The sequence below is a fragment of the Eriocheir sinensis genome, chromosome 55 (assembly GCF_024679095.1).
Source record: "Eriocheir sinensis breed Jianghai 21 chromosome 55, ASM2467909v1, whole genome shotgun sequence".
Classification (NCBI taxonomy): Eukaryota; Metazoa; Arthropoda; class Malacostraca; order Decapoda; family Varunidae; genus Eriocheir; species Eriocheir sinensis.
The window spans coordinates 7,881,416-7,905,415 of NC_066563.1; the positions used below are offsets into that span (position 1 = coordinate 7,881,416).

The window sequence follows — 24,000 nt, forward strand, 5'->3', positions numbered from 1 at the left end:
ATTATGTGACCAACCCGCGAGTCTTCCGGCCGTCACAATGCTGCAGCCTCGCCCCACCTGTTGAGGCAGAAGACAAAGAGAAGACTGAGATCCGAGGAGGAGGAGGAGGAGGAGGAGAATCGATGGTGGTTACAAGAGAAGCGCAAAAGGACAATACGAGGGAAAGGAGAAGAAAGAGAAGAAGGGATAGGAGGAGGAGAAGAAGAAGATGATGAAGAAGAGGTGGAGGAGAAGGAGAATCGGTGGTGGTTGGAAGAGAAGCATAACAGACAATACGAGGGAAAGGAGAAAGAGAAGAAGGGGTAGGAGGAGGAAGAGGAGGAGAAAGAGAAAGAGAAGGAAGAAGGAGGAGGAGGAGGAGGAGGTGGTGTTGGCTGTGAGACGCACAAAAGAGAATAACGAAGAAGAGAAGAGGAGGAGGAGGAGGAGGAGGAGGAGGAGGAGGAGAAAGAGAAAGAGAAGGAAGGAGGAGGAGGAGGAGGAGGAGAAAGAGAAAGAGAAGGAAGGAGGAGGAGGAGGAGGAGGTGGTGTTGGCTGTAAGTGAGACGCACAAAAGAGAAGAACGAGGAGAACAAGGAGGAGGAGGAGGAGAACAAGGAGGAGGAAGAGAAGGAGGTAGAATAACAACGCAGTGAAATAAGAGAAGGAAAGGAGAGAGGTGGAGTTGGTAGTGATGAAGGAAGATGAATAAAAGGAGGAGGAGGAAGAGGAAGAACACAGCGAGGGAGGAGATAACAAAGAAAACTTAATATCTTGTGAGGGAGACTGAAACAGGTTCGTTGGACTGGAAGTAAATAAGCAAAACAAAAAGAAATGAAAAAAAACGAGAGAAACAAGACAAACAGAATATCAAAATAATGTAGATGCGTCTCTCTCTCTCTCTCTCTCTCTCTCTCTCTCTCTCTCTCTCTCTCTCTCTCTCTCTCTCTCTCTCTCTCTCTCTCTCTCTCTCTCTCTCTCTCTCTCTCTCTCTCTCTCTCTCTCTCTCTCTCTCTCTCTCTCTCTCTCTCTCTCTCTCTCTCTCTCTAGCCCTCTCTCTCGCTCTCCCTTTCTTTCTAAACAAGTAAAAAAGAAAGAAATAAAAAGAAAAAAAGAAGACAAAATGCGTGAAAAACCTTGAACTTGCAAAATATAGAAAAACAAAAAAGAAAACAAGCAAAACAACAAAACAAAAACACAACATTACACACGACACACTAGCAGTATTTTAACCCATTTTTCGTACTCTAATAATAATAATAATAATAATAATAATAATAATAATAATAATAATAATAATAATAATAATAATGATAATGACAGTTTTCCTTTTCTTATTTTCTTCCAAACACAAATTCTTTTTCCTCATATTTTCCTTCCCTCTTCTGATCACGGCGAATCCAACACCCTGTGGCTCTCTGACCTGACCTCTGACCTTATGAACTCGTGACCTCTGACCTTTAACCTTTTTTTAACCTTTGCACGTGGACATTTAGCTCTATAACCTCTTTTTCTTAAGGGTTAAATTTCAATCAGTATAAATTACTATATATTATTATCTTTTCTGTGACGTAGTTTAACTTTTCTTGACCTTCCTATGACCTTATTTGTGCCTTTTTAGCAACTTTGTATGACATTTTCTTTCCTAGGGTTATATTTCAATGAATATATTTTACCATGTTTTATCCTGTATTGTTTGTGTGACCTTTTCCTACCTTTCCTGACCTTCCTATGACCTTTTTTTTCCGTTTTTAGCCACTGTATGACCGCTTCTACCTAACCTGACCTGACCTGACCTGACCTTTTTGTGCCTTTTTAACCACTATTATATGATTGTTTGACCTTTATTGACCTCTTCCTTGTGTAACCTTTTGATTTTTTTTTTGGCTCGCTTTCCCTCCTTGCTGTGTGACCGGTGACCTCTTTAAATCACTGACAAGGTCATTCAACTCTTTCCACTTCATGCAATCTTTTTTTTTTTTGTTGTTGTTGTTGTTGGTTGAGGATATTCAGTTTATTTACTTTTTTCCTTTCTTTTTTACTTATGAGGCCTTACTATTACTACTTGCAACTACTTGGGTACTACCACTACTTATGAAACTTACTTGTTGACGAAGCCATTCAGTTTACTCTCTTACTTTCTTATTTATTTATTTACTTACAAATCCATTTATTTTACTTAGATTCATGAGGCCATTCAACTTGCTTACTTACTTTCTTACTTATTTACTTACGAAGCCATTTAACTATTCACGAGGTCATTCAACTTACTTACTTTCTTATTTCCTTACAAAGCCCTTTAACTTACCCACTAGGCCATTCAACTTTTTATACACGAGGAAGGTAGGAAGGAAAGATAGTAGAATGAATGAATGAAGGAAAAATGGAAGGAAGGAACGAAGGTAGGAAGAAGAAGTCAGTAGGAAGGTAAGTGGAATGGCCTAGTTAGAAAGAAAGTGGAATGGCCTAGTTAGAAAGAAAGTGGAATGGCCTAGTTAGAAAGAAAGTGGAATGGCCTAGTTAGAAAGAAAGTGGAATGGCCTAGTTAGAAAGAAAGTGGAATGGCCTGGTTAGAAAGAAAGTGGAATGGCCTGGTTAGAAAGAAAGTGGAATGGCCTGGTTAGAAAGAAAGTGGAATGGCCTGGTTAGAAAGAAAGTGGAATGGCCTGGTTAGAAAGAAAGTGGAATGGCCTAGTTAGAAAGAAAGTGGAATGGCCTAGTTAGAAAGAAAGTGGAATGGCCTAGTTAGAAAGAAAGTGGAATGGCCTGGTTAGAAAGAAAGTGGAATGGCCTAGTTAGAAAGAAAGTGGAATGGCCTCGTGAGTAAGGCAATCAGTATAAAGATAAGAAAGTGGAACGGCCTGGTAAGAAAGGAAGTAATAAGATAAGTTAGTCAGTGGAGTAGAGGCTAAGAAAGGAAGGAAGAGAGGAAGGAGGAAAGTGGCGACATTTTGACCCACGCAATCATTTTTATCACCCTTCCTGTATCAAATTCCACTCGTTTTGCCTCCTACCCTCCCTCAACCAAACCGCTCTTCACTCTTACTACTACTACTACCACTACTACTACTACTACTATTACTTCTACCACAAATAGCAAAAATAATCATGGGTGAGGGATGTTGCGTAAACCATGACTGTCTATATTTCTTCTTTTCTTCCGGGGTTGAAGCAGCGGCCAGGAGAGTGTCGTGATGTACAGGGAGGCAGAAGGGAGGCAGTGTGGGGTGTATTGCGTTCAGTAAATCACTCACGAGATAACTGAACCTTTTGACTCCATGCTCTTCCTTTTTTTAACCCTTCCTATGTGAGAGGTTGCTCTTTTTGCCTCTCTCCGCCCTCAATGCATAACCAATGACCTCGTACTTAAACCCCCTTCCATACCATTCAACCTTTTGACCCCACACACTCCCTTTTTTTCTGCCCCTCCCTGTGTGACTCCCTGCTCTATTTGCCATTCTCCTCCCTCGATGCATGACCGCTGCTAGTCTCTAAAGCACTCACGAGGCCATTCAGTTTTTTTGCTCTTTTTTTTTTTTTGCCACGCACTCTCCAACTATCTTACGAGGTCATTACACTCACTTTTGTACTGACTTCCATATCCCTTCCTTCCTTCCTTCCTTCTCTCCTTCCTTTCTCCTTCCTTTCTTCCTTTCTCTTTTATTTCTATTATCTCCCTTCTTCCATTGACTCTCTTTCCTTCCTTCCTTCCTTCCTTCTCTCCTTCCTTCCCTCCTTCCGTCCTTCCATTTTTCCTTCCTTCATTCGTTCATCTATTCTACTATTTCTCCTTCCTACCTTCCTTTTTTCCTTCGTTCCTTCCTTCCATTCATTCATTCCTACCTTCCCTTTCTCCTTCCTTCCTTCCTTCCCTTTTCCCTTCATTCATTCGCTCATTCATTCTACATTCATTCATTCCTACTTTCCTTTTCCCCTTCCTTCCTTCCATTTTGCCTTCATTCATTCATTCTACATACAATCATTCCTTCCTTCCTTCCATTTTGCCTTCATTCATTCATTCTACATACAATCATTCCTTCCTTCCTTCCATTTTGCCTTCATTCATTCATTCTACATACAATCATTCCTTCCTTCCTTCCATTTTGCCTTCATTCATTCATTCATTCTACATACAATCATTCCTTCCTACCTTCCTTCCCTCCTTCCTTTCTTCCACTCTTTCCCACCAGATCGTTCCACTTTCTGACCCGCGCCCTTCCCGCAGATGACGTGTCGGTGCTGCTTCGTGAGATCATGGCGGAGGCGCGGCAGCTGACGGATGCCGAGCGGTGTTCCCTCTTCCTGCTGGACCGCGAGCATGGGCAGCTGGTGGCCAAGGTGTTCGACGGGGAGAGGAAGGAGGAGGTGAGAGCCTAGGGAGGAAGGAGGAAGGGAGGAGGAAGGGGAGGGGAAGGAAGGGAGAGAGTTACTAAGGAAGGAAGGAAGATGGGAGAAGGAATGGGAGGGGAGAGGTTAGGGAGGGAAGGAAGGGAGAAAGTTACTAAGGAAGGGAGGAGGAAGGGGAGGGGAAGGAAGGGAGAGAAGAGGCTAATGAAGGAGGTAAGGAGAAGCTAAAGAGAGCGAAAGGAAGGTAGGAAGAAGAGATAAGGAAGGAGGAGGTGAGGAAGGAAGGAAGGAAGGGAGGCGAGGAAGGAAGGAAGGAAGGAAGGAAAAGAGGGTGAAAGGAAGGGAGGAAGGTAGGAAGAAGAGATAAGGAAGGAGGAGGTGAGGAAGGAAGGAAGGAAAGGAATGAGAATGGAAGGGAAGGAGGCGAGGAAGGAAGGAGAGGCTGTGGAAGGAAGGAAGGAAGGAAGAGAGTGGAAGGAAAGAAGGAAGGGAGAGAGGAAAGGCTAAGGAAGGAAGGGAGGAAGGGAGGAAGAAGAGGTAAGGAGGAGGTGAGGAAGGAAGGAAGAAAGGGAATGAGGGTGGAAGGGAAGGGAAGGGAGGAAGGAAGGAAGGAAGGAAGGAGAGGCTATGGAAGGAAGGAAGAGAAAATGGAAGGAAAGAAGGAAGGGAGAAAGGAAAGACTAAGGAAGGAAGGGGGGGAAGGAAAGAAGGAAGAAGGAATAGAAAGTGAAAGGAAGGAGGGAACGAGGATAGTCTTAAGAAGTAGGCGAAACGAAAGAAGGAAGAGAGAGTGGAAGGAGGAGAGAAGGAGAGGCTAATGAGAACAGTTTTGGGGCTGCTGAAGCTAACTAGGTGCCAGGAATGGGCTTGGGCTGGAATGGGAATGGCCATTACCTGGGAATGGGGCTCATCTGGAAATGGGCTACAGCAGGCAATTGGCTATACATGGGAATTGGTTTTACATGGGTATGGGTTTTTAGGTATGGGTGTCATTTGGGTATGGGTGTCATCTGGGTATGGGTGTCATCTGGGTATGGGGTTTTAGGTATGGGTGTCATCTGGGAATGGGTTTTAGGTATGGGTGTCATCTGGGTATGGGTTTTTAGGTATGGGTGTCATCTGGGAATGGGTTTTAGGTATGGGTGTCATCTGGGAATGGGTTTTAGGTATGGGTGTCATCTGGGAATGGGTTTTAGGTATGGGTGTCATCTGGGAATGGGTTTTAGGTATGGGTGTCATCTGGGTATGGGTTTTAGGTATGGGTGTCATCTGGGTATGGGGTTTTAGGTATGGGTGTCATCTGGGTATGGGTTTTAGGTATGGGTGTCATCTGGGTATGGGTTTTAGGTATGGGTGTCATCTGGGAATGGGTTTTAGGTATGGGTGTCATCTGGGAATGGGTTTTAGGTATGGGTGTCATCTGGGAATGGGTTTTAGGTATGGGTGTCATCTGGGTATGGGTTTTAGGTATGGGTGTCATCTGGGAATGGGTTTTAGGTATGGGTGTCATCTGGGAATGGGTTTTAGGTATGGGTGTCATCTGGGAATGGGTTTTAGGTATGGGTGTCATCTGGGTATGGGTTTTAGGTATGGGTGTCATCTGGGAATGGGTTTTAGGTATGGGTGTCATCTGGGAATGGGTTTTAGGTATGGGTTTCATCTGGGAATGGGTTTTAGGTATGGGTGTCATCTGGGAATGGGTTTTAGGTATGGGTGTCATCTGGAAATGGGTTTTATATAGGTGTCATCTGGGAATGGGTTTTAGGTATGGGTGTCATCTGGGAATGGGTTTAGGTATGGGTGTCATCTGGGTATGGGTTTTAGGTATGGGTGTCATCTGGGTATGGGTTTTAGGTATGGGTGTCATCTGGGTATGGGTTTTAGGTATGGGTTTTAGGTATGGGTGTCATCTGGGAATGGGTTTTAGGTATGGGTGTCATCTGGGAATGGGTTTTAGGTATGGGTGTCATCTGGGTATGGGTTTTAGGTATGGGTGTCATCTGGGTATGGGTTTTAGGTATGGGTGTCATCTGGGTATGGGTTTTAGGTATGGGTGTCATCTGGGAATGGGTTTTAGGTATGGGTGTCATCTGGGTATGGGTTTTAGGTATGGGTGTCATCTGGGAATGGGTTTTAGGTATGGGTTTCATCTGGGTATGGGTTTTTAGGAATGGGTGTCATCTGGGAATGGGTTTCATATGGGTGTGGGTTTCATCTGGGAATGGGTTTCATCTGGGTATGGGTTTCATCCGGGTATGGGTTTCATCTGGGTATGGGTTTCATCCGGGTATGGGTTTCATCTGGGAATGGGTTTCATCTGGGAATGGGTTTCATCTGGGTATGGGTTTCATCTGGGTATGGGTTTCACATGGCTATAGGCTCCATCAAAATGCAAGGCAATGTGTTAGTACGTTCTGTTATGGCTGCTCGTCAAGCTCTCCCTTACTGTGTCATGAACGTTGTTATCTGTTATCACCTCAGAGACCACCGGCTGCTTCTGAACTGTTTTTTGCCATTACTGAATTCAACAGACGTACTTAACTTCAATTTTCTACTTTTTGTTGATCTGTTTGCGCCGCGCTGCCACGAACTCAATATGTTGGGTGTGGAAAATTAACTATAAATGATAGCTGAGAAAGAAGGAGAAACGGAAGGTAAATGATTAGAGAGAAAATGGAGGAGAGGGTGATGGAGAGAGAGAAAAGAAAGATAAACATGGAAATATGGAAAGACAGGCAACAGAAAGCTAATTGGCTCATTACGAGGTTGTTTGCTCTAGTCTTAATCTGCCTGACTGTCGCTTGGTCCCTTCAGAGCACTTCAAAGCACTTCAGTTCATACCTCTAGGTCTTGAGTTGGCCTGCACTTAAAGAGCTTGGAGTGGTTGACGTTACTGAAGTTCTTTAGGTACTAGAAGACCTGAATCATATCCCCTCGTAAGCGTCTCTTTTCCAGCGTGAAGAGGTTGAGTCGCCTGAGTCGTTCCTCATACGGCAGGGCCCTCAAGGGTGGAATCATCTTCGTAGCGCGAGAGGGAAGATGAGGACGAGGAGATAGAAGAGAAAGACGTGATACGGATGAAAAGCTGAAAGGAGGGTAATAGAGAGAGGAGGAGGAAGACTAGAAGGAGGAGGAGGAGATGGAAGAGAAAGAAGAGTTACGGATGAAAAGCTGAAAGGAGGGTAATAGAGAGAGGAGGAGGAGGAGGAGGAGATGGAAGAGAAAGAAGAGTTACGGATGAAAAGCTGAAAGGAGGGTAATAGAGAGAGGAGGAGGAGGAGGAGATGGAAGAGAAAGAAGAGTTACGGATGAAAAGCTGAAAGGAGGGTAATAGAGAGAGGAGGAGGAAGACTAGGAGGAGGAGGAGAAAGAGGAGGTGATGCTGTCAATAGAGATGCTGGTTGTGAAGGAGATTGTTAGAGGGATAAAGAAGAGGAAAAACTTGTGAGATGTATATAGAATGGCAAGATGAAGGACTGAAAAGGAGGAGGAGGAAGAAGAGGAGGAGGCGGAGATCATAGGGAAAAGCCATGGAAGTGGAAAAAAGATATATAGGAGTAGAGAAGCTGGAGAGAGATTGAGAGGAGGAGGAGGAGGAGGAGGAGTGGGAGGAGGAGACCTTTACTACACTAACAAGAGCATCTCCGAATAACTTTCCGAGATAAACAACGTAAAGAAAGGGACAGAAGAGGGTTAAGACTGAAGAGGAAGAAGAGGAGGAGGAGGAAGAAACAATAAGGTAGACAGATGAGGGAAGAGGCATTAAAAGAGGAGAAAAAGAGGAATAGAGAATATGAACGAGGAGGAGGAAAAGGACTAAAAGGAGGAAGAGGAAGACAATAAGATAAACAGAAGATGAAAGAAGAATCAGAAGAGAAGGAAAGAAATATGAATAGAGAAGAAAAAGGAAAGGAAAAACGAAGAGATAGGTAAAGGATGGAGGAGAAGAAGGAATAGGAGGAAGAGAGAAAAATAATCAGCTACGAATAGGAAGAAAGAGATAAGACTGAATAAGGAGAAGGAGGAAAGAGAAAGAGAAGAGAGAGAAAGAGGAAGATAAGGAAAGTACAGTAGAAAAGACATGAAACCTAATGAGGAGGGGAAGGAGAGAGAGAGAGAAGAAGGAGAAAGAGGAAGAGGAGAAAAAGCATAAATAAGAAAAAGAAGAGGAAAAAGAAAGAAAAAGAAAAGTGCATTGAAGTAAAAACCTGAAACTGGATGATTAAGGAAAAGTTTGTGGGAGAGAGAGAGAGAGAGAGAGAGAGAGAGAGAGAGAGAGAGAGAGGGAGAGGGAGAGGGAAGGAGAGTGAGAAGAGGAAAACTTTAATGAGAGAACGTCGAGGAAGGGAAATTAAAAAGAAGCAAAGGAGGAGAAGATTAAAAGGAAGAAAGATAGAGAGAAGAAGAAACGGAGGCAAAGGAAAACGAAAGGAGAAGATGAAGGGAAAAAAGAGAGAAGAAGGCATAGAGGAAAGAGGAAAGAAGATGGTGATGATAACGAAAGGAGATGAAGGAAGGAATAGAGACAGAGGCATAGAAAGAGAAAGAAAAAAACAGACAGCATAGTAAAGAAGAATATGATAAGAAGGAGAAAGGTGATAAAACAAAGGAATAGAAAGGAGTAGATGAAGGAGAGAAGAGAAAGAGACGAAAACGAAAAGAAAAGAAGAAAAAGAAACAGAACAGTAAAAAAGAAGACAAAAAAGACAAAAATAGAAGAAATATGAAAATATGAAAATGAGGAAAAAAGTAGACGAGAGAGAGAGAGAGAGAGAGAGAGAGAGAGAGAGAGAGAGAGAGAAGATGAAGAGAAAACACACAACCAAGTAAAAAGAAAGACGATAAAGAAGGAGAAAGGTGAAAATAGGAAGATGAAGAAAGGAAGTGAAGGAACAAGGAAGATAGACAGGGAAATAGGGCGATGATAGAGAAAAAAAAGGAAAACAGCAAAGTAAAAAAACAAACAAGATAGAAAAAGGAGAAAGATAAAATTACGAAAATATGGAAAGGAAAAAAGAAAAATGTTGAGAAAATAAAAAATCAGTAAATAATAAATAAAAAACAAAGATGAAAAGACGAAAATGAAGAAAGGAGAAGGTGAAGGAAGGGAAAAAAACGCGAAGATACTGAGAGAGGGAAAGAAAAGTCGCAACAAAAAGAAAACAGGCAAAAAATATGAAGGGGAAACTCAACCTTACGTAAATTATATCTAACCTCTCAAGGGCGATATTACCCTGGGAAGCCTTATAACATGACCCTTATTGCTTCGAGGGGGCGTGGCACCCTATTGCTCCCTAAGGATGGTGTTAATAGGGTGTTAGGGAGGGAGGGAAGAGGAGGAGGGAGGAAAGGGAGGGATGGAGGAAAGGAGCGTCTCTGAGGGAAAGAAAAAATACTACTAGGTTACGAGCAGAGGAGCGTAAATTTGATTAGAGAGAGAGAGAGAGAGAGAGAGAGAGAGACACTCTCACACACACACACACACACACACACACACACACACACACACACACACACACACACACACACACAAACAAACAAACAAACACGAACACAGAGAGAGAGAGAGAGAGAGAGAGAGAGAGAGAGAGAGAGAGAGAGAGAGAGAGAGAGAGAGAGAACTAACCAATTTTCTCCCAACAGTCTCTCGAAGAAGTTCTCCTCCCCGTCTTGCAGAACTTGCCTGGCGTCTACGTCACGGGAAGTAATAATTAGAAAGAAAACGCACACCTGTCCTTAGCCTCTCACCCTCCTCACCCCCCTCACCTGCTCCCCCCTTCACCTCACCTGTCAAGAGCTTCACCTCCTATTAAATTTTACCTGTAGTTTTATCACCTGGCTTTTGACTTTTTGCTTTCACTTTCACCTGAAATCTAAAATTTTTCACCTGGGTGTTTTTAACACCTGTGCACTTTTTTTTTTTTTTGTCTGTTTAATTTGATTTTTTGTGTGTGGGTGTGAGTCGTTTTTATTTATCGATTTTTTCTTCCTTATATATATATATATATATATATATATATATATATATATATATATATATATATATATATATATATATATATATATATATATATATATATATATATATATATATATATATATATATATATATATATATATATATATATATATATATATATATATATATATATATATATATATATATATATATATATATATATATATATATATATATATATATCTATAGATATATATGTTTCGCCTCCCTCCTTGCGTCTCCCTGATGCCCTAAGTAGCAGCACCCAGCACCGTGTTGGCGCTAATTAACACAATAAAGGGAGCAATGCAGTGTTGCCAGCGCCGTAGAGCCTCAGAGGGGCGCCGCGTGTGACAGCTTCTGGTAACACTCACTCGCGCCCCGTACTCACACGCCTTCCTCACCTGCCTGGAAGACCTCATTAGTGCTGCTGTTATTATCGCTATTATCATTATAATTTTCCGGGTTACCTGTTGAGCGGATCCACCTCTGCTTCGTTTCGCGCCTTATTATTATTCCCTTACCTTTTTGAAGCTTTAGTCTCACCTGTATTCAAAAAGCCTTTAGTGTTACCGTTTTAATCACCAGTGTTAGCATTATTATTATTTTACATGGCTACCTGAGGAGTGGATTTATCTGCGCTTCGTTTTACGGCTTATTATTTCCCAACCTTACCTGTTTGAAGCTTGTATCTCACCTGTATTTAAAAAGCCTCATTAATTAGCGTTATTGTCACCGCCATCATTATCGTGAATTTTTCAGTAAGTGCTCCCTCCCACTTCGCACTTATTTTTACCCTCCTTTGAAGTATCTAACGCACGTAGGAGTGATCATAAGGCTTCGTGCTTCGGGAATAGATTAAAAACACGATAATGACCTCTTCGTTGTTTTCTTTTGGTTGGAGCGGCGTCTAGTTATCTTTTATTTTTGTTGTTGTTGTTCCTGGTATTATTTTTTTACCTTGATCTGCCTCCCTTGCTGTAAAAAAAAAAAGAATCATTACTGCTATCATTTTCCGGAGTGTCAAAATTGTCTTATCTATACTCCACTTTTTTTTCTTTGGTTGGAGCAGCGTTTAGTATGTTATCTTGTACCTGGTTTTGTTTTCTTCTCTTGAGCTGTCTCCCTTACTGTAAGAAAAAATATTACTACTATCATTTTCCGGAGTGTCAAAATTGTCTTATCTATACTCCATTTTTTTTATGTTGTTTTTGGAGCAGCGTTTAGTATGTTATCTTGTTCCTGGTTTTGTTTTCTACTCTTGAGCTGTCTCCCTTACTGTAAGAAAAAATATTACTGCTATCATTTTCCGGAGTGTCAAAATTGTCTGATCTATACTCCACTTTTTTTTCTTTGGTTGGAGCAGCGTTTAGTATGTTATCTTATTCCTGGTTTTGTTTTCTATCCTCGAGCTGTCTCCCTTGCCGTAAAAAAAGAGCATTAATATTGTTTTCTTACGGTCACAAAATAGTCTTATCTCCTTTTTTTTGTTGTTGTTGTTGTAGCAGCGTCAAGCGGGTCTTCTTTTTTTTTCTCGAGCTGTCTCCCTTGCTGTAAAAAAAATCATTACTCTTGTTTTCTTACGGTCACAAAATAGCCATCTCCATCTGTTTTTTTTTTTTTTTTTTTTTTTTAGTTGCGTCTGGCGGGCCTTTTCGTTCCTGGTTTTGCTTTTTTTCCCCTTGAGCTGCCTTCTTTTTTTTTAGTACAGGAAGCAACTCAAAGGCAACTAAAAGAAAGTGTAGAAAAAAAAGCCCGCTAGAAGAAAAAGACCGCTAAAAAAAACGCTAAAAAAAGCCCGCTAAAAAAAATAACCCACTGCCTTCCTTGATGTAAAAAATAAACTCATTACTAATATTATCATCTTGCGAAGTCTCATAGTGGTCTTATATTTTACACCGCCTTACGCATCATCTCATCATTCTCTTATTTTTGCGCTCAAGCTTACAACACACACGTAGTCGTAGTAATAACAATTGTACAGCAGCGCGTGTCGTAGGCTGAAAGAAACAAAAAGTAGTGTATGTAGCCTTGTATTGCCGCTCCAAGTATCTATAAGTATAAGGTCCGAGGTGTAAGTATAAGTGATATGAGTGACACGAGTTCATAAGAGCATCCACTTGATCTCTTATGCAACACTGGGGTCATAAGGGGAAAGGTATCTAATGCTTCATTTGATCCTGCTTACTCTGGGATGTCTGAACGCTGAGAATCCAAGTATCTATAAGTATAAGGTCCGAGGCGTAAGTATAAATAACAAGAGTGACACGAGTTCATAAGAGCATCCACTTGATCTCTTATGCAACACTGGGGTCATAAGGGGAAAGGTATCTGATACTTCTTTTGATCCTGCTCACTCTGAGATGTTAAAGCTCTGAGAATATGTGTGTTGTGAGGAGTATAAGTTGAAGGGGATTTGTAAGAATATTCAAATCCCTGATACACCTCGAATAAGGTTACAAAGGAAAGGTTTCTGATTCTTGTTTTGATCCTGCTCACTCTGGGATGGTAAAGCCTTGAGAATATGTGTGTTGTGAGGAGTATAAGTAGAAGGGGATTTATAAGAGTATTCAGATCCCTTATACACCTCGAATAAGGTTACAAAGGAAAGGTTTCTGATACTTCTTTTGATCCTGCTCACTCTGGAATGCTATGGGCTTAGAATATGTAAAATGTCAGAAGTATAAGTGACAGGGGATTTATAAGAGCATTCAAATCCCTTATATATATCACAGGGGGAAAGGTTTTTTATGCTTCTTTTGATTCTGCTCACTCTGGGACGGTAAAGCGCTGAGAATATGTACGCTGTGATAAGTATAAGTGACAGGGGATTTATAAGAGTATTCAAATCCCTTATACATTATAGGGGGAAAGGTTTCTGATTCCTCTTTTGACCCTATTCACTTGGGACGATGCCGCGGTGTATAGAAAGTCATTACGTTGAGCTATAAGTGACGGGAGTTGACAAGAGCAGTCAGATCCCTTTTGAGCAGCCCCAGTAGGTCAGGGGACAAGGGTTTCTGATGCTACTTTCGATCTCATTCCTTTGACAGGCTGCGGAGATGTTTGGAATATTGGATCGCGTGTTGTGTGGGTTTGAGTATGCCCTTATGGAGGTTTGATTCTACCGTGCGGCACTTGAGGCGGATTCGAACTCAAGGCAAGGGGATTAGAAGCTGGACTGCCACTCTTGAGGGATGTAACGCCGAGAGAAAAGGGCGTTTGAGAGAATTAGTTCTGTTTGGGAGATGAAAGTGTGACAAGGGAACAGCTGAGAGAGAGAGAGAGAGAGAGAGAGAGAGAGAGAGAGAGAGAGAGAGAGAGAGAGAGAGAGAGAGAGAGAGAGAGAGTGAGGATGCTGCAAGAAGTTTTAACAAGATGAGGAACCAAGCTTAATGGCTGGTGAAGAGAGAGAGAGAGAGAGAGAGAGAGAGAGAGAGAGAGAGAGAGAGAGAGAGAGAGGCAGCGAAGGGGAAGCTAAAGAGGATTAGGAAGGGGAAGAACCGAGGGAAATTGAGACCGATTAGGAAGGAAGAGGGAAGGAAGGAAGAGAAGAAGAGAGAGAGAGAGGAGGAAAGAGCATTGAAGGGAGAGAGATTACAAATGGAAATCACAAAGGAGAGGAAGGAGAAGAGGGAAGAAGTGAGAGGAAGGAAGAGAAAGAGAGAATGAGAAGCAAAATTACTGATGAAAAAAACAGAAAAAAATTAAGGGAAAATATATTGAAAGTAGGAAGAAAATAATGAGTGAGAATATAAATGAGGTAAGAGAAAGATAGAGAAAGCAAAATTACTGATGAAAACCGAAAAAAAAGAAGGGAAAATATATTGAAAGTAGGAAGAAAATAATGAGTGAGAATATAAATGAGGTAAGGGAAAGATAGAGAAAGCAAAATTACTGATGAAAACCGAAAAAAAAGAAGGAAAAATATATTGAAAGTAGGAAGAGAGGCAATGAGTGATGAAAAACTAAAAGGAAGAGAGGGAAAGAATATTAAAGGCAGGAAGAAACATAATGAGTCAGAATATAAATGAGGTAAGGGAATGATAGAGAAATGAACACAAGAACAAGATAGAACACAAACAGACAGAGGAACAACAGAACACAATGCAGACACACCGTAGCAACACTTAACATAGAACACAGTAACACTTAGAGCTTAGAGACACGGAAACACTTAGAACATGGAACACAAAACAGACCCACAGAACACAAAACAAACACAATATCAGCGGAACACAAACACCACAAAACATATGACAAGAACACAATAAAAAAACATGAACAAGAATAAGAACAACAGTAATACACACACACACACACACACACACACACACACACACACACACACACACACACACCACCACCACCAAAGACAAAAACACCAATAGTAACACAAAAAAAAATCCCAGAAATCGAACACAAGAAAAAATCAACAGAACAGAACAAAACAAACACAACAACGACTTAGAACACACACACACACACACACACACACCACTCTTTCTTTTTTTCTTTTCTTTTCCCTGAGCAGATCATGACCCTTCCCTTTTCACTTCCTTCCCATACAGAGCTCCGGGGAGGTTCGACTGCCGGCCACGCAAGGGATCGCTGGTCACGTCGCCTCCACTGGTCACCTGTTGAACATCCGCGACGCCTACGCCCACCCGCTCTTCTACCGCGGCTTCGACGAGTGCACTGGCTTCAAGACCAGGTGAGGGCAGGTGTGGCAGATGAGAGAGAGAGTGATTTACATAGATTTACATAGATATTCAGACCACACAGGAGAGAGAGAAAGAGAGAGAGAGAGAGAGAGAGAGAGAGAGAGAGAGAGAGAGAGAGAGAGAGAGAGAGAGAGAGAGAGATTCACAGTAGGGCAAACCGATTAAAATTCACCGTCTAACGTAATCTCCTTTTTGACGTGTGAAGGAAATCAAACAGTCAGAGAGAGAGAGAGAGAGAGAGAGAGAGAGAGAGAGAGAGAGAGAGGCTACCGAGTTCATTTGTTACAGGTAAACATGGAAACATGGAAACGCAGGCAACAGAAAGCCTATTGGCTCATTACGAGGTTGCCCGCTTTGGTGATTTAATCTGCTCGACAGCCTGGGGCCTGGGGAGCAGATGAAAGCACCTCGACGTTGAGGAGTAGATGAAAGCACCTCGATATTGAGGAGCAGATGAAAGCAACTCAATATTCAGTTTACTCCCGACGCAGCGAAGTGACGGTCGATTCTATATTTGAAGGAGTTGATAGTATTCGCATTTACTACTTCTGAAGGAAGATTGTTCCAGTGACGGATGATTCGGTTTGAAAAGAAACTCCTTCCGATGTCTGTGTTACATCGACTAGACTGAATGGGTAAACCGTTATTTCTAGTTCTTAGGTTGGTTTGCAATTCAAAGAAATTGGAGTAATCGACGTTATTGAATTTTTTCAGATACTTGAAGACTTGTATCATATCTCCTCGTAGGCGTCTTTTCTCTAATGTAAAGAGATTGAGTCGCTTGAGTCGTTCCTCGTACGGTTGAGCCCTTAAGGTTGGTATCATTTTCGTGGCGCGTCGCTGAATCCTTTCCAGTAAATCAATGTCCTTTCTGTAATTAGGAGACCAGAACTGTACTGCATACTCGAGGTGCGGTCTTACCATGGAATTATACAAGGATAGCATCACGTCTGGCGTTTTACACTCAGTTCCTCGCTATGAACCCGAGCATAGTGTTGGCTTTGTTGTATGCTTTTTTACAGTGATTCGCGTGTTTCAGGTCACTGCTGATAGTGACTCCAAGATCCTTTTCCTCCTGCATCGCTTGCAGAGGTCTCCCATTCATGATGTATGTGTGGTTACTATTTCTGGACCCAATGTGCATGACTTTGCATTTGTCAACATTAAAGGACATTTGCCATTTTCCGACCATTCGATAATGTGATTGAGGTCTTTCTGAATGATTTCGCAGTCGGTCTTTTGTGAGGCCTTCCACCTTAGTGTCATCAGCAAATTTCGATATTGTGGATTTCAGTCCTGATTCGAGGTCGTTGATATATATGATGAAGAGAATGGGTCCCAGCACTGACCCTTGAGGCACTCCACTAGTGACTGGAAGCCAATCGGAAGGCTGTCCGTTGAGTAGTACTCGTTGTTTTCTGTCGGTGAGCCAATCTCTTATCCACGCGATCAGATTGGCTCCAATGCCCGCCGAGTGCAGTTTCTTGAGTCGCTCGTGCGGTACCTTGTCGAAGGCTTTCTGAAAGTCCAGGTATATATAACACTGGGGATGTGGGCATCCCAGTTCTTATATATACCTTGGAAAGAGTCTAATAAATTCGTTATGCAGGAGCGCTTGTATCTGAAGCCATGCATGGTTTCGGAGATTACATTATTGTCTTCTAGAAACTTAACAAGTTTGTCTCTAATAATCTTTTCGAGTATTTTTCCTGCCACTGATGTCAAACTTATGGGCCTGTAGTTTAATGCAACGCTTTTGTCTCCTTTTTTGAAAATTGGTGTTACGTTCGCCATCTTCCAGTCTTCCGGGACCTTTTTCAATTGAACAGACTGGTTGAATATGTTAGTGAGTGGCTGAAGTATTTGTTGTTTAAGCTCTTTTAATAACCGCGGGGACAAACCGTCAGGTCCTGTTGACTTGTTCGTGTCGAGTTTATCCAAATACTCTTTCACTTCTTGGTCGCATATTGAGTCAATTTTCAGGGGCGTGATTCCCCTCGGCGGGTCAGGGTTCTCGGGCATGGTTTCGATGTTCTCGACTGTGAATACGGATGCGAAGTTACTGTTGAGGATTCTGGCCATCTGTTTACTGTCCTGAGTTGCAGCTCCAGTCTCGTCTGTCAGGGGACCAATATTGGATTTTACTTTCTTTTTCGATCTGATGTATGTGAAGAATTTTTTTGAGTTTGTCTTGATGTCACGCGCGATTTGTTTTTCGTAGTTGCGTTTACTACTCCGAATAAGGGTGCGACAAGCTCTGAGGCTGTTGTGGTACTGAGTACGGGCTTCGGCCGTGTCATTCTCTTTCATTAGGTTATAATTCCTTTTTTTTTAAGTTTACCGCCCTTTTTATTTCTCTGGTCATCCACGGTGGATCTACATTTGCCAATAAACTTTCCTAGCTGCACTTATCTATCTTATCTGTCTTTTTTACATATTTTTCTGTTCGTATTTTGACTTTTACTGTTTGTTTGTTTGTTTTGTTCTTCTTGTTTTTTCTGCTGTCCTGTCGCCATATTTTTCCTTTAATCCTTTATATAATCTTCCACTCAGCTTCTTTTTCCTCCACTTTACACTCTAGCGTTCTCACTCACTCCACACTTCCTCCTCCTCCTCCTCCTCCTCCTCCTCCTCCTCCTCCTCCTCCTCCTCCACACGTACTCATTTCTTGCTCTCCTTAACTTACCCTCCTCTCCCTCTTTTCCCTCCTTTCTCTCCCTACCTTCCTTCCTACCCCATGACCTACCCTCCTCCCCCCCCCCACCTTCCCTCCTTCCTTTTGATAACTTCCCTCCTTTCCCTCCTGTCTTCCCTCCTTTCCTTCCTTCCTTCCCTCTCTCCCTTTCTTTCCTTCTCTCCCTTCCCTCCTGTCTTCTCTCCTTCCCTTCCTTCCTTCCTGTCTTCCCTCCTTCCCTCCTTTCCTCCCTTCTTACCTGCCTATACCTTTCCTCCCCTTCTTGCCTAACTATTCACTCTCTCTCCTTTCCTCCCTTCCTTCCTTCCTTCCCTCGTTTTCCACCTCCATTTCTTCCTTTCTTTTTCTCTCTTTCTTTCCTATCCTTTTCTCCTCTCCTTCCCTTTCCTCCTTCCCTCCCTTCCTTTCTTCATTTCCTTCCTTCCCTTCCAGCTTCTTCCCATCTTTCTCTCCCTTCCTACCTTTCCTGTTCCCTCCCTTCCATACCTTCCTCCTCTCAATCCTTTAATTTTCTCTTATTCCTCTCCTTTTTTCCCTCTCTCCCACCTTCCTGCCTTCCCTCCCCTTCTTCCTTCCCTTCCTTCCTTCCCTCTTCACGTTCCTCCTTATATCTCCTTTAACACCTTTTATTAGACGCTTCAACCCCCCTCATACGTCGCTATTTTCAGACGCGGCAGCTTTTCGTCGTAAGACATTTTCCACACAAGTCTTGTACCTGTTCGTGCCTCGGCGGTTATTACACGGCAGCGTCCCGTCTGACTCTTGTTTTTCTGTAACGTTTCTACTTTGTTACTCACTCCCTCACTCACTTACTCACAGTCCAATGCGTTTAATTTGATGGTCTGTCTTTGTGTGTGTCTGTCTGTCTGTGTGTGGGTGGGTGGGTGTGGGTAAGGGAGGGGAAGGGGAAGGATTTTTTTTTGTGTGTGTGCGTGTGTACGGGAGTGTGTGTGTGTGTGTGTGTGTGTGTGTGTGTGTGTGTGTGTGTGTGTGTGTGTGTGTGTGTGTGTGTTTATCCTCGCATGCATAGTTAGTTAGTTCAATGACCACATAAAAAGTACATTACATCTCTATAAACTCATCAAACATAATTCATTTTGTTGCATTAAAATAATAATAATAATAATAATAATAATAATAATAATAATAATAATAATAAAAACAGCAGATTGAGACAGTTTTCAATTTCGGTTAACTACTGTAATTTGATGTTTGTTTTTGTGTGTGTTTGCAGTACGATTAATATCACACACACACACACACACACACACACACACACACACACACAGCGAGCGAGAGAGAGAGAGAGAGAGAGAGAGAGAGAGAGAGAGAGAGAGAGAGAGAGAGAGAGAGAGAGAGAGAGAGAGAGAGAGAGAGAGAGAGAGAGAGAGAGAGAGAGAAAGTCAATACTATGCCTTTTCAGCTTTATTTTTCCTGACATGTCTTAAAACTTTCCAGATTTACCTTGACTTCGCGTCCTTCTTTTCTTTCTTTTTCTTTTTCCTTTCCTTAAGATGTTTTTACCTTGTTTTCTTTTCATTCAGTCGGTCAGTTGGTCAGTCAGTGGGTCGGTCAGTCAGTCATTTAGTTAGTCAGTCAGTCAGTTAGTCACTTAGTTAGTCAGTCAGTCAGTCGGTCAATCGGTCAGTTACTCAGTCAGCCAGTCAGTCAGTCAGTTAGTTAGTCAGTCAATCAGTCGGTCAGTCAGCTTTCAGCCTCCAATCAACACTCGTCAGCCAGTCAATTTCGTTCAGTTAGTCAGTCAATCAATCAGGTATTCAGTCAGTCAGTCAGTCAGTCAATTGGTCAGTCAGCTAGTTAGTAAGTCAGTCAGTTAGTTTGTCAGTCAATCAGTCAGTCAGCTAGTCAGTCAGTCGTTCAGGAAGTCAATCTCTCAATCAGTCATTAGTCAGTCCGTCAGTCAATCATTCAAAAGTTCGGTCAGTCAGTCAGCGTACTACTCGTCAGTCACTCAGTCAGTCAATCAGCACTCGTCAGCCAGTCAGTAAGTCGTTTAGTCAGCCAGTCAGTCAATCGTTCAGTCAGCCAGTCAGTCAATCGTTCAGCCAGTCAGTCAATCGTTCAGCCAGTCAGTCAGTCAGTCAATCAGTCAGTCAGCGCAGCACTCGTCAACCAGTCAGTCAGTCAGTCAGTCAGTCAATCAGTCAGTCAGTCAGTTAGTCAGCATGTCTTCTGTTTGTCTTCTCGCCTTAAATTCGTTACTCAAAACTTTCTTCCCGTTTCGAGTCGTGAAGATTCTCGAGTTTCGCTTCTCCCCGTTTCGTCTTTCCGCTTTTGTTCCAGTGTGTGTGTGTGTGTGTGTGTGTGTGTGTGTGTGTGTGTGTGTGTGTGTGTGTGTGTGTGTCAATTTGTCCCTCTCAACTTTTCTGTCTATCCATCAATCACAGTATTTTTAGCAGGAGTATATTCAACTTTGTATTCTGTTTTTCTTATTTTTCTTTTTTTTTCTTTCCTTATAACGAGGCTCATGAATTAAAGATTTGTCCAATAGCTTTCTTTTTATCGTCAAAGTCTTTTTTTTTTTTGTGTGTAATTTGATAAGGTTTCCACGTGGCAGAGAGAGAGAGAGAGAGAGAGAGAGAGAGAGAGAGAGAGAGAGAGAGAGAGAGAGAGAGAGAGAGAGAAGCCTTCAAATACAATGAGGGAAAGAATCATACCAGGTCCTTTTCTTTTCTTTCTTTTCTTTTCTTATTTTCTTTGCTATTTTTAGTCCATTTCATTAGAGAACAGAGACCGAAACCGCACGGGACAGGATCAAAAGAAAGATAATAAAAAATCCAATATCATCACTCACTCTCTCTCTCTCTCTCTCTCTCTCTCGTTTCCTTCTCCTCCTTCTCCTGCTCCTCCTTTTCCTCCTCCTACTACCACTACTACTTCCACTACTACTACTACTACTACTACTACTACTATTACTACTGCTGTTACTACTACTACTACTACTACTCTTCCTCCATCCACAACAAAAGAATAATAAACGAACGGAAAAAAATAGAAAAAAAATAGTGACCCCTTAAACTCACGAAACATTATGAAAAAAAAAGAAAATCATACGAAAAATAAAGAAAAGACATCAAAGAAATATGTGGTGGTAATAATCATCGCGTGTCTATTGTTATCGCTCATTTTCTCTCTTCTGTGCGTTCAATACTTTTTTTTTTCTCTTCAATCACCCTTTTCTTTTTTTCGATACGCCCTTTTTACCAATGTTCCTTTTTTTGCGATGAATTGGGCTTCGATGAGAACGGTTTGAAAGCCTGATAATGAGAGAGAGAGAGAGAGAGAGAGAGAGAGAGAGAGAGGGGTGTAATATCCATCCAGGTAGGAACATTAAAAAAAAATAATAATAATAATATGAAAACTAAGACCAGGAAGAAGGGAGGTCTGGAGTCTAATTAGTGACACATAAAGGTAAGTGTGTATCCAGGTGTATCGAGGTAAGGACAGGTAACAGGAAGGGGGCGTTGTGTCCAGGTGAGGTGTTGGCGTGCGTGCAGGTGTGCGTGAAGGTGCTCTAATTACTCAACAAGGTAATTGGCACTTATCTCACATCTACCCTTTCATTACTACTAAGACTAATACTACTCCTTCTTTCTCTGCATGCTAGTTTTCCATCCCTCCTCTCTCTACTCTTCATATTACTACTTGTTTTCCTACTTTTCTTCCTACTTCTTTTCCTTCCTCTCCTCCTTTTCCTGTTCTCCATTTTCCTTTTCTTTCCTCTACTTTTTTTCATCCTCGTTATCTTTATCCTTCTCTTCCTTTTAGTTCTCCTTCCCCTTGTCTCTCTGGTCTTCATCTTCCTCCTCCATCCTTCCCCTCCTTCATCTTGTTCTTTACATTCTGTTTTATTTCTCCCTCTTCTCCCTCTCCTCCTCCTTAGTTTCCTAGTTCTTCTCTTAGCTCTCCTCCTCTCTCTGCTCTTCACCTTTCTTCCCTTCTTCAGCCCTCTCTTCTTTTTCTCTCTCCTACAGAAACATCCAACATCCTGTGCTTCCATCTCTCAACCACCTCCTCTCTCTGCTCTTCACCTTTCTTCCCCCCTTCAGCCCTCTCTTCTTTTTTTCTCTCCTACAGAAACATCCAACATCCTGTGCTTCCATCTCTAAACCACATCTTCCTTCTCCCCCCTACAGGAACATCCTCTGCTTCCCCATCAAGCAGGACGGGGAGGTGATCGGCGTGGCGGAGCTCTGCAACAAGACAACGGGGCTGCACTTCACACGCTTCGATGAGGAGATCGCCACGGCCTTCAGCATCTACTGCGGCATCTCCATCAGCAACTCGCTCCTCTACAAGAAGGTGTCCGAGTCGCAGGTCCGCTCCAAGCTGTCCAATGAGCTTATGATGTTCCATATGAAGGTAAGTGCGAAGGTTGTTTTGGGGGTTCTTGTTTTTTTTTTTTTTTTTTTTTTTTACCTATATGGTGTTGGTAGGCTTTCTCGGTGGGGTCTGGTTGTTGGCCCCAGTTTGTTATGGCGCAGGCAAATATTTATAGTGGCGCCATCTTGCTTGCCTCATGCTGTCCCCCGGAACTCGTCTATGATCCTCCCTTTAGAGAATCTACTGTCCGGGTGGATGGATGGGCTTCAGGACAGCATGTGGGTAGTCTTAAGCACTTGGCGAGGAATGAAAAATTGCAAGCTTGTGGAAGCGGGCGGGATGCGAACCCTCGCCCGCTCACGGATTGGGTTGAGTTAGGTTTCGATTGAGTCTAGTTTTGTTTTTTTTTTTTTTTATATTCTTGGATTGGGTTGGGTTGAGTTTTGAGTTGGGTTTTGTTGTGGGAGGGAATGAAATGGGTCTTATACTATTACTTTAACTACTTCTACTACTACTACTACTACCGCTACTACTACCACTACTTCTACCACTGCACTAATAATAATAATAATAATAATAATAATAATAATAATAATAATAATATTGCTACAAAAACAACATATCCTAAATTTACTACCATTACTGATTTACAGTTATCGAAATCAGTAGTCGTAGTCGTAGAAGTAGTAGCAGTAGCAGTAACAGTAGTAGCAGTAGCAGCAGTAGTAATAGTAATAGTAGTACTAGCAAGGTAATTACAGCGTCGAGGTAAGCAGTACACCTGAGCTCGTCTTACCTGCAGCTCAAGGTAATTCCAGCGAACTCACTTTTTTTTTTAAGCTCGTAACAAGGCCGCTCCGAGGGTCAACAGGTGAGAGGTGAGAGAGGGAGGGGGAGGGGAGAGAGAGGGAGGGGGAGAGAGAGGGAGGGGGAGGGGGGAGAGAGGGAGGGGGATTGTACCTCCTGTAATTACAAAAGAAATAATAAAAAGAATGAGAAAATGAAAAAAAAACTAAATTTGTGCCTGTGTGTCTTAAGTGAAGGAAACACACACACACACACACACACACACACACACACACACACACACACACACAGTACCCCTTTCTGCCTGTCTCCCTTTCCTTTCTCTCTCACTTTCCCCTCTCTCTCTCTCTCTCCCTTTCTCTCCCTTTCCCCTCTCTCTCCCTTCCCCTCTCTCTCCCTTCCCGTCTCTCTCCTTTTCTCCTCTCTTTTTCCCCTCTTTCTCTCCTTTTTTCCCTTTCTTTCTCTTCTCCACTTCCCCTGTCTCCCTCCTCCTCTTTATCTCTTTCCTTCTTTCTCTTCTCCTCCTCCTCCTCCCTCTATCTTTCTTTTTCTCATTCTCTCCCATTCTTCTCTCTCTCTCTCTCTCTCTCTCTCTCTCTCTCTCTCTCTCTCTCTCTCTCTCTCTCTCTCTCTCTCTCTCTCCTCGGTAACCCTGAAAAGTGCTGTACATTGTATCATAAAAACCAATTACGTTGTAGCCCAATTCGGCACTTTGGGTGATTATTATCTTCGTTTTAATTGTGGAGTCGTGTATGTCTATTTTTACGTTCTATACCCACGCAGTAACACTCTCTCTCTCTCTCTCTCTCTCTCTCTCTCTCTCTCTCTCTCTCTCTCTCTCTCTCTCTCTCTCTCTCTCTCTCTCTCTCTCTCTCTACTATCTTTTTATCGCTTATTTCTCCTTCATTTTCATTCCTTTTCTTCCTTTTTCTTTATCTATCTTTATTATTTATCTCGTTTGTTTCTCCTCCATTTCGTCTGTGTATTCTCTATCTCTCTATTACTTTACTAACTCTATCTCATTTATTTCGCTTCCATTTCCATACATTAGCTCTTTTTCATTCCTTCTCTTCCTCTTCTTTTCTATATTCATCTTTTTTGCAATC

General features: G+C 42.3%; 1 protein-coding gene across 2 annotated transcripts in view; it reads left to right on the forward strand.

The window, feature by feature from the left end:
* LOC126984003 (cGMP-dependent 3',5'-cyclic phosphodiesterase-like) overlaps positions 1–24,000 on the forward strand; it is a 129,995-nt gene that overhangs the window by 50,246 nt on the left and 55,749 nt on the right. The window contains exons 6-9 of one of the 2 annotated variants that reach the window (XM_050837301.1): positions 4,205–4,344; positions 9,970–10,025; positions 14,895–15,038; positions 21,901–22,126. In XM_050837301.1, coding sequence (XP_050693258.1) covers positions 4,205–4,344; positions 9,970–10,025; positions 14,895–15,038; positions 21,901–22,126 — 566 coding nt within the window. The remainder of the gene's footprint in view (positions 1–4,204; positions 4,345–9,969; positions 10,026–14,894; positions 15,039–21,900; positions 22,127–24,000) is intronic. The other variant, XM_050837302.1, reaches the window with a different exon arrangement.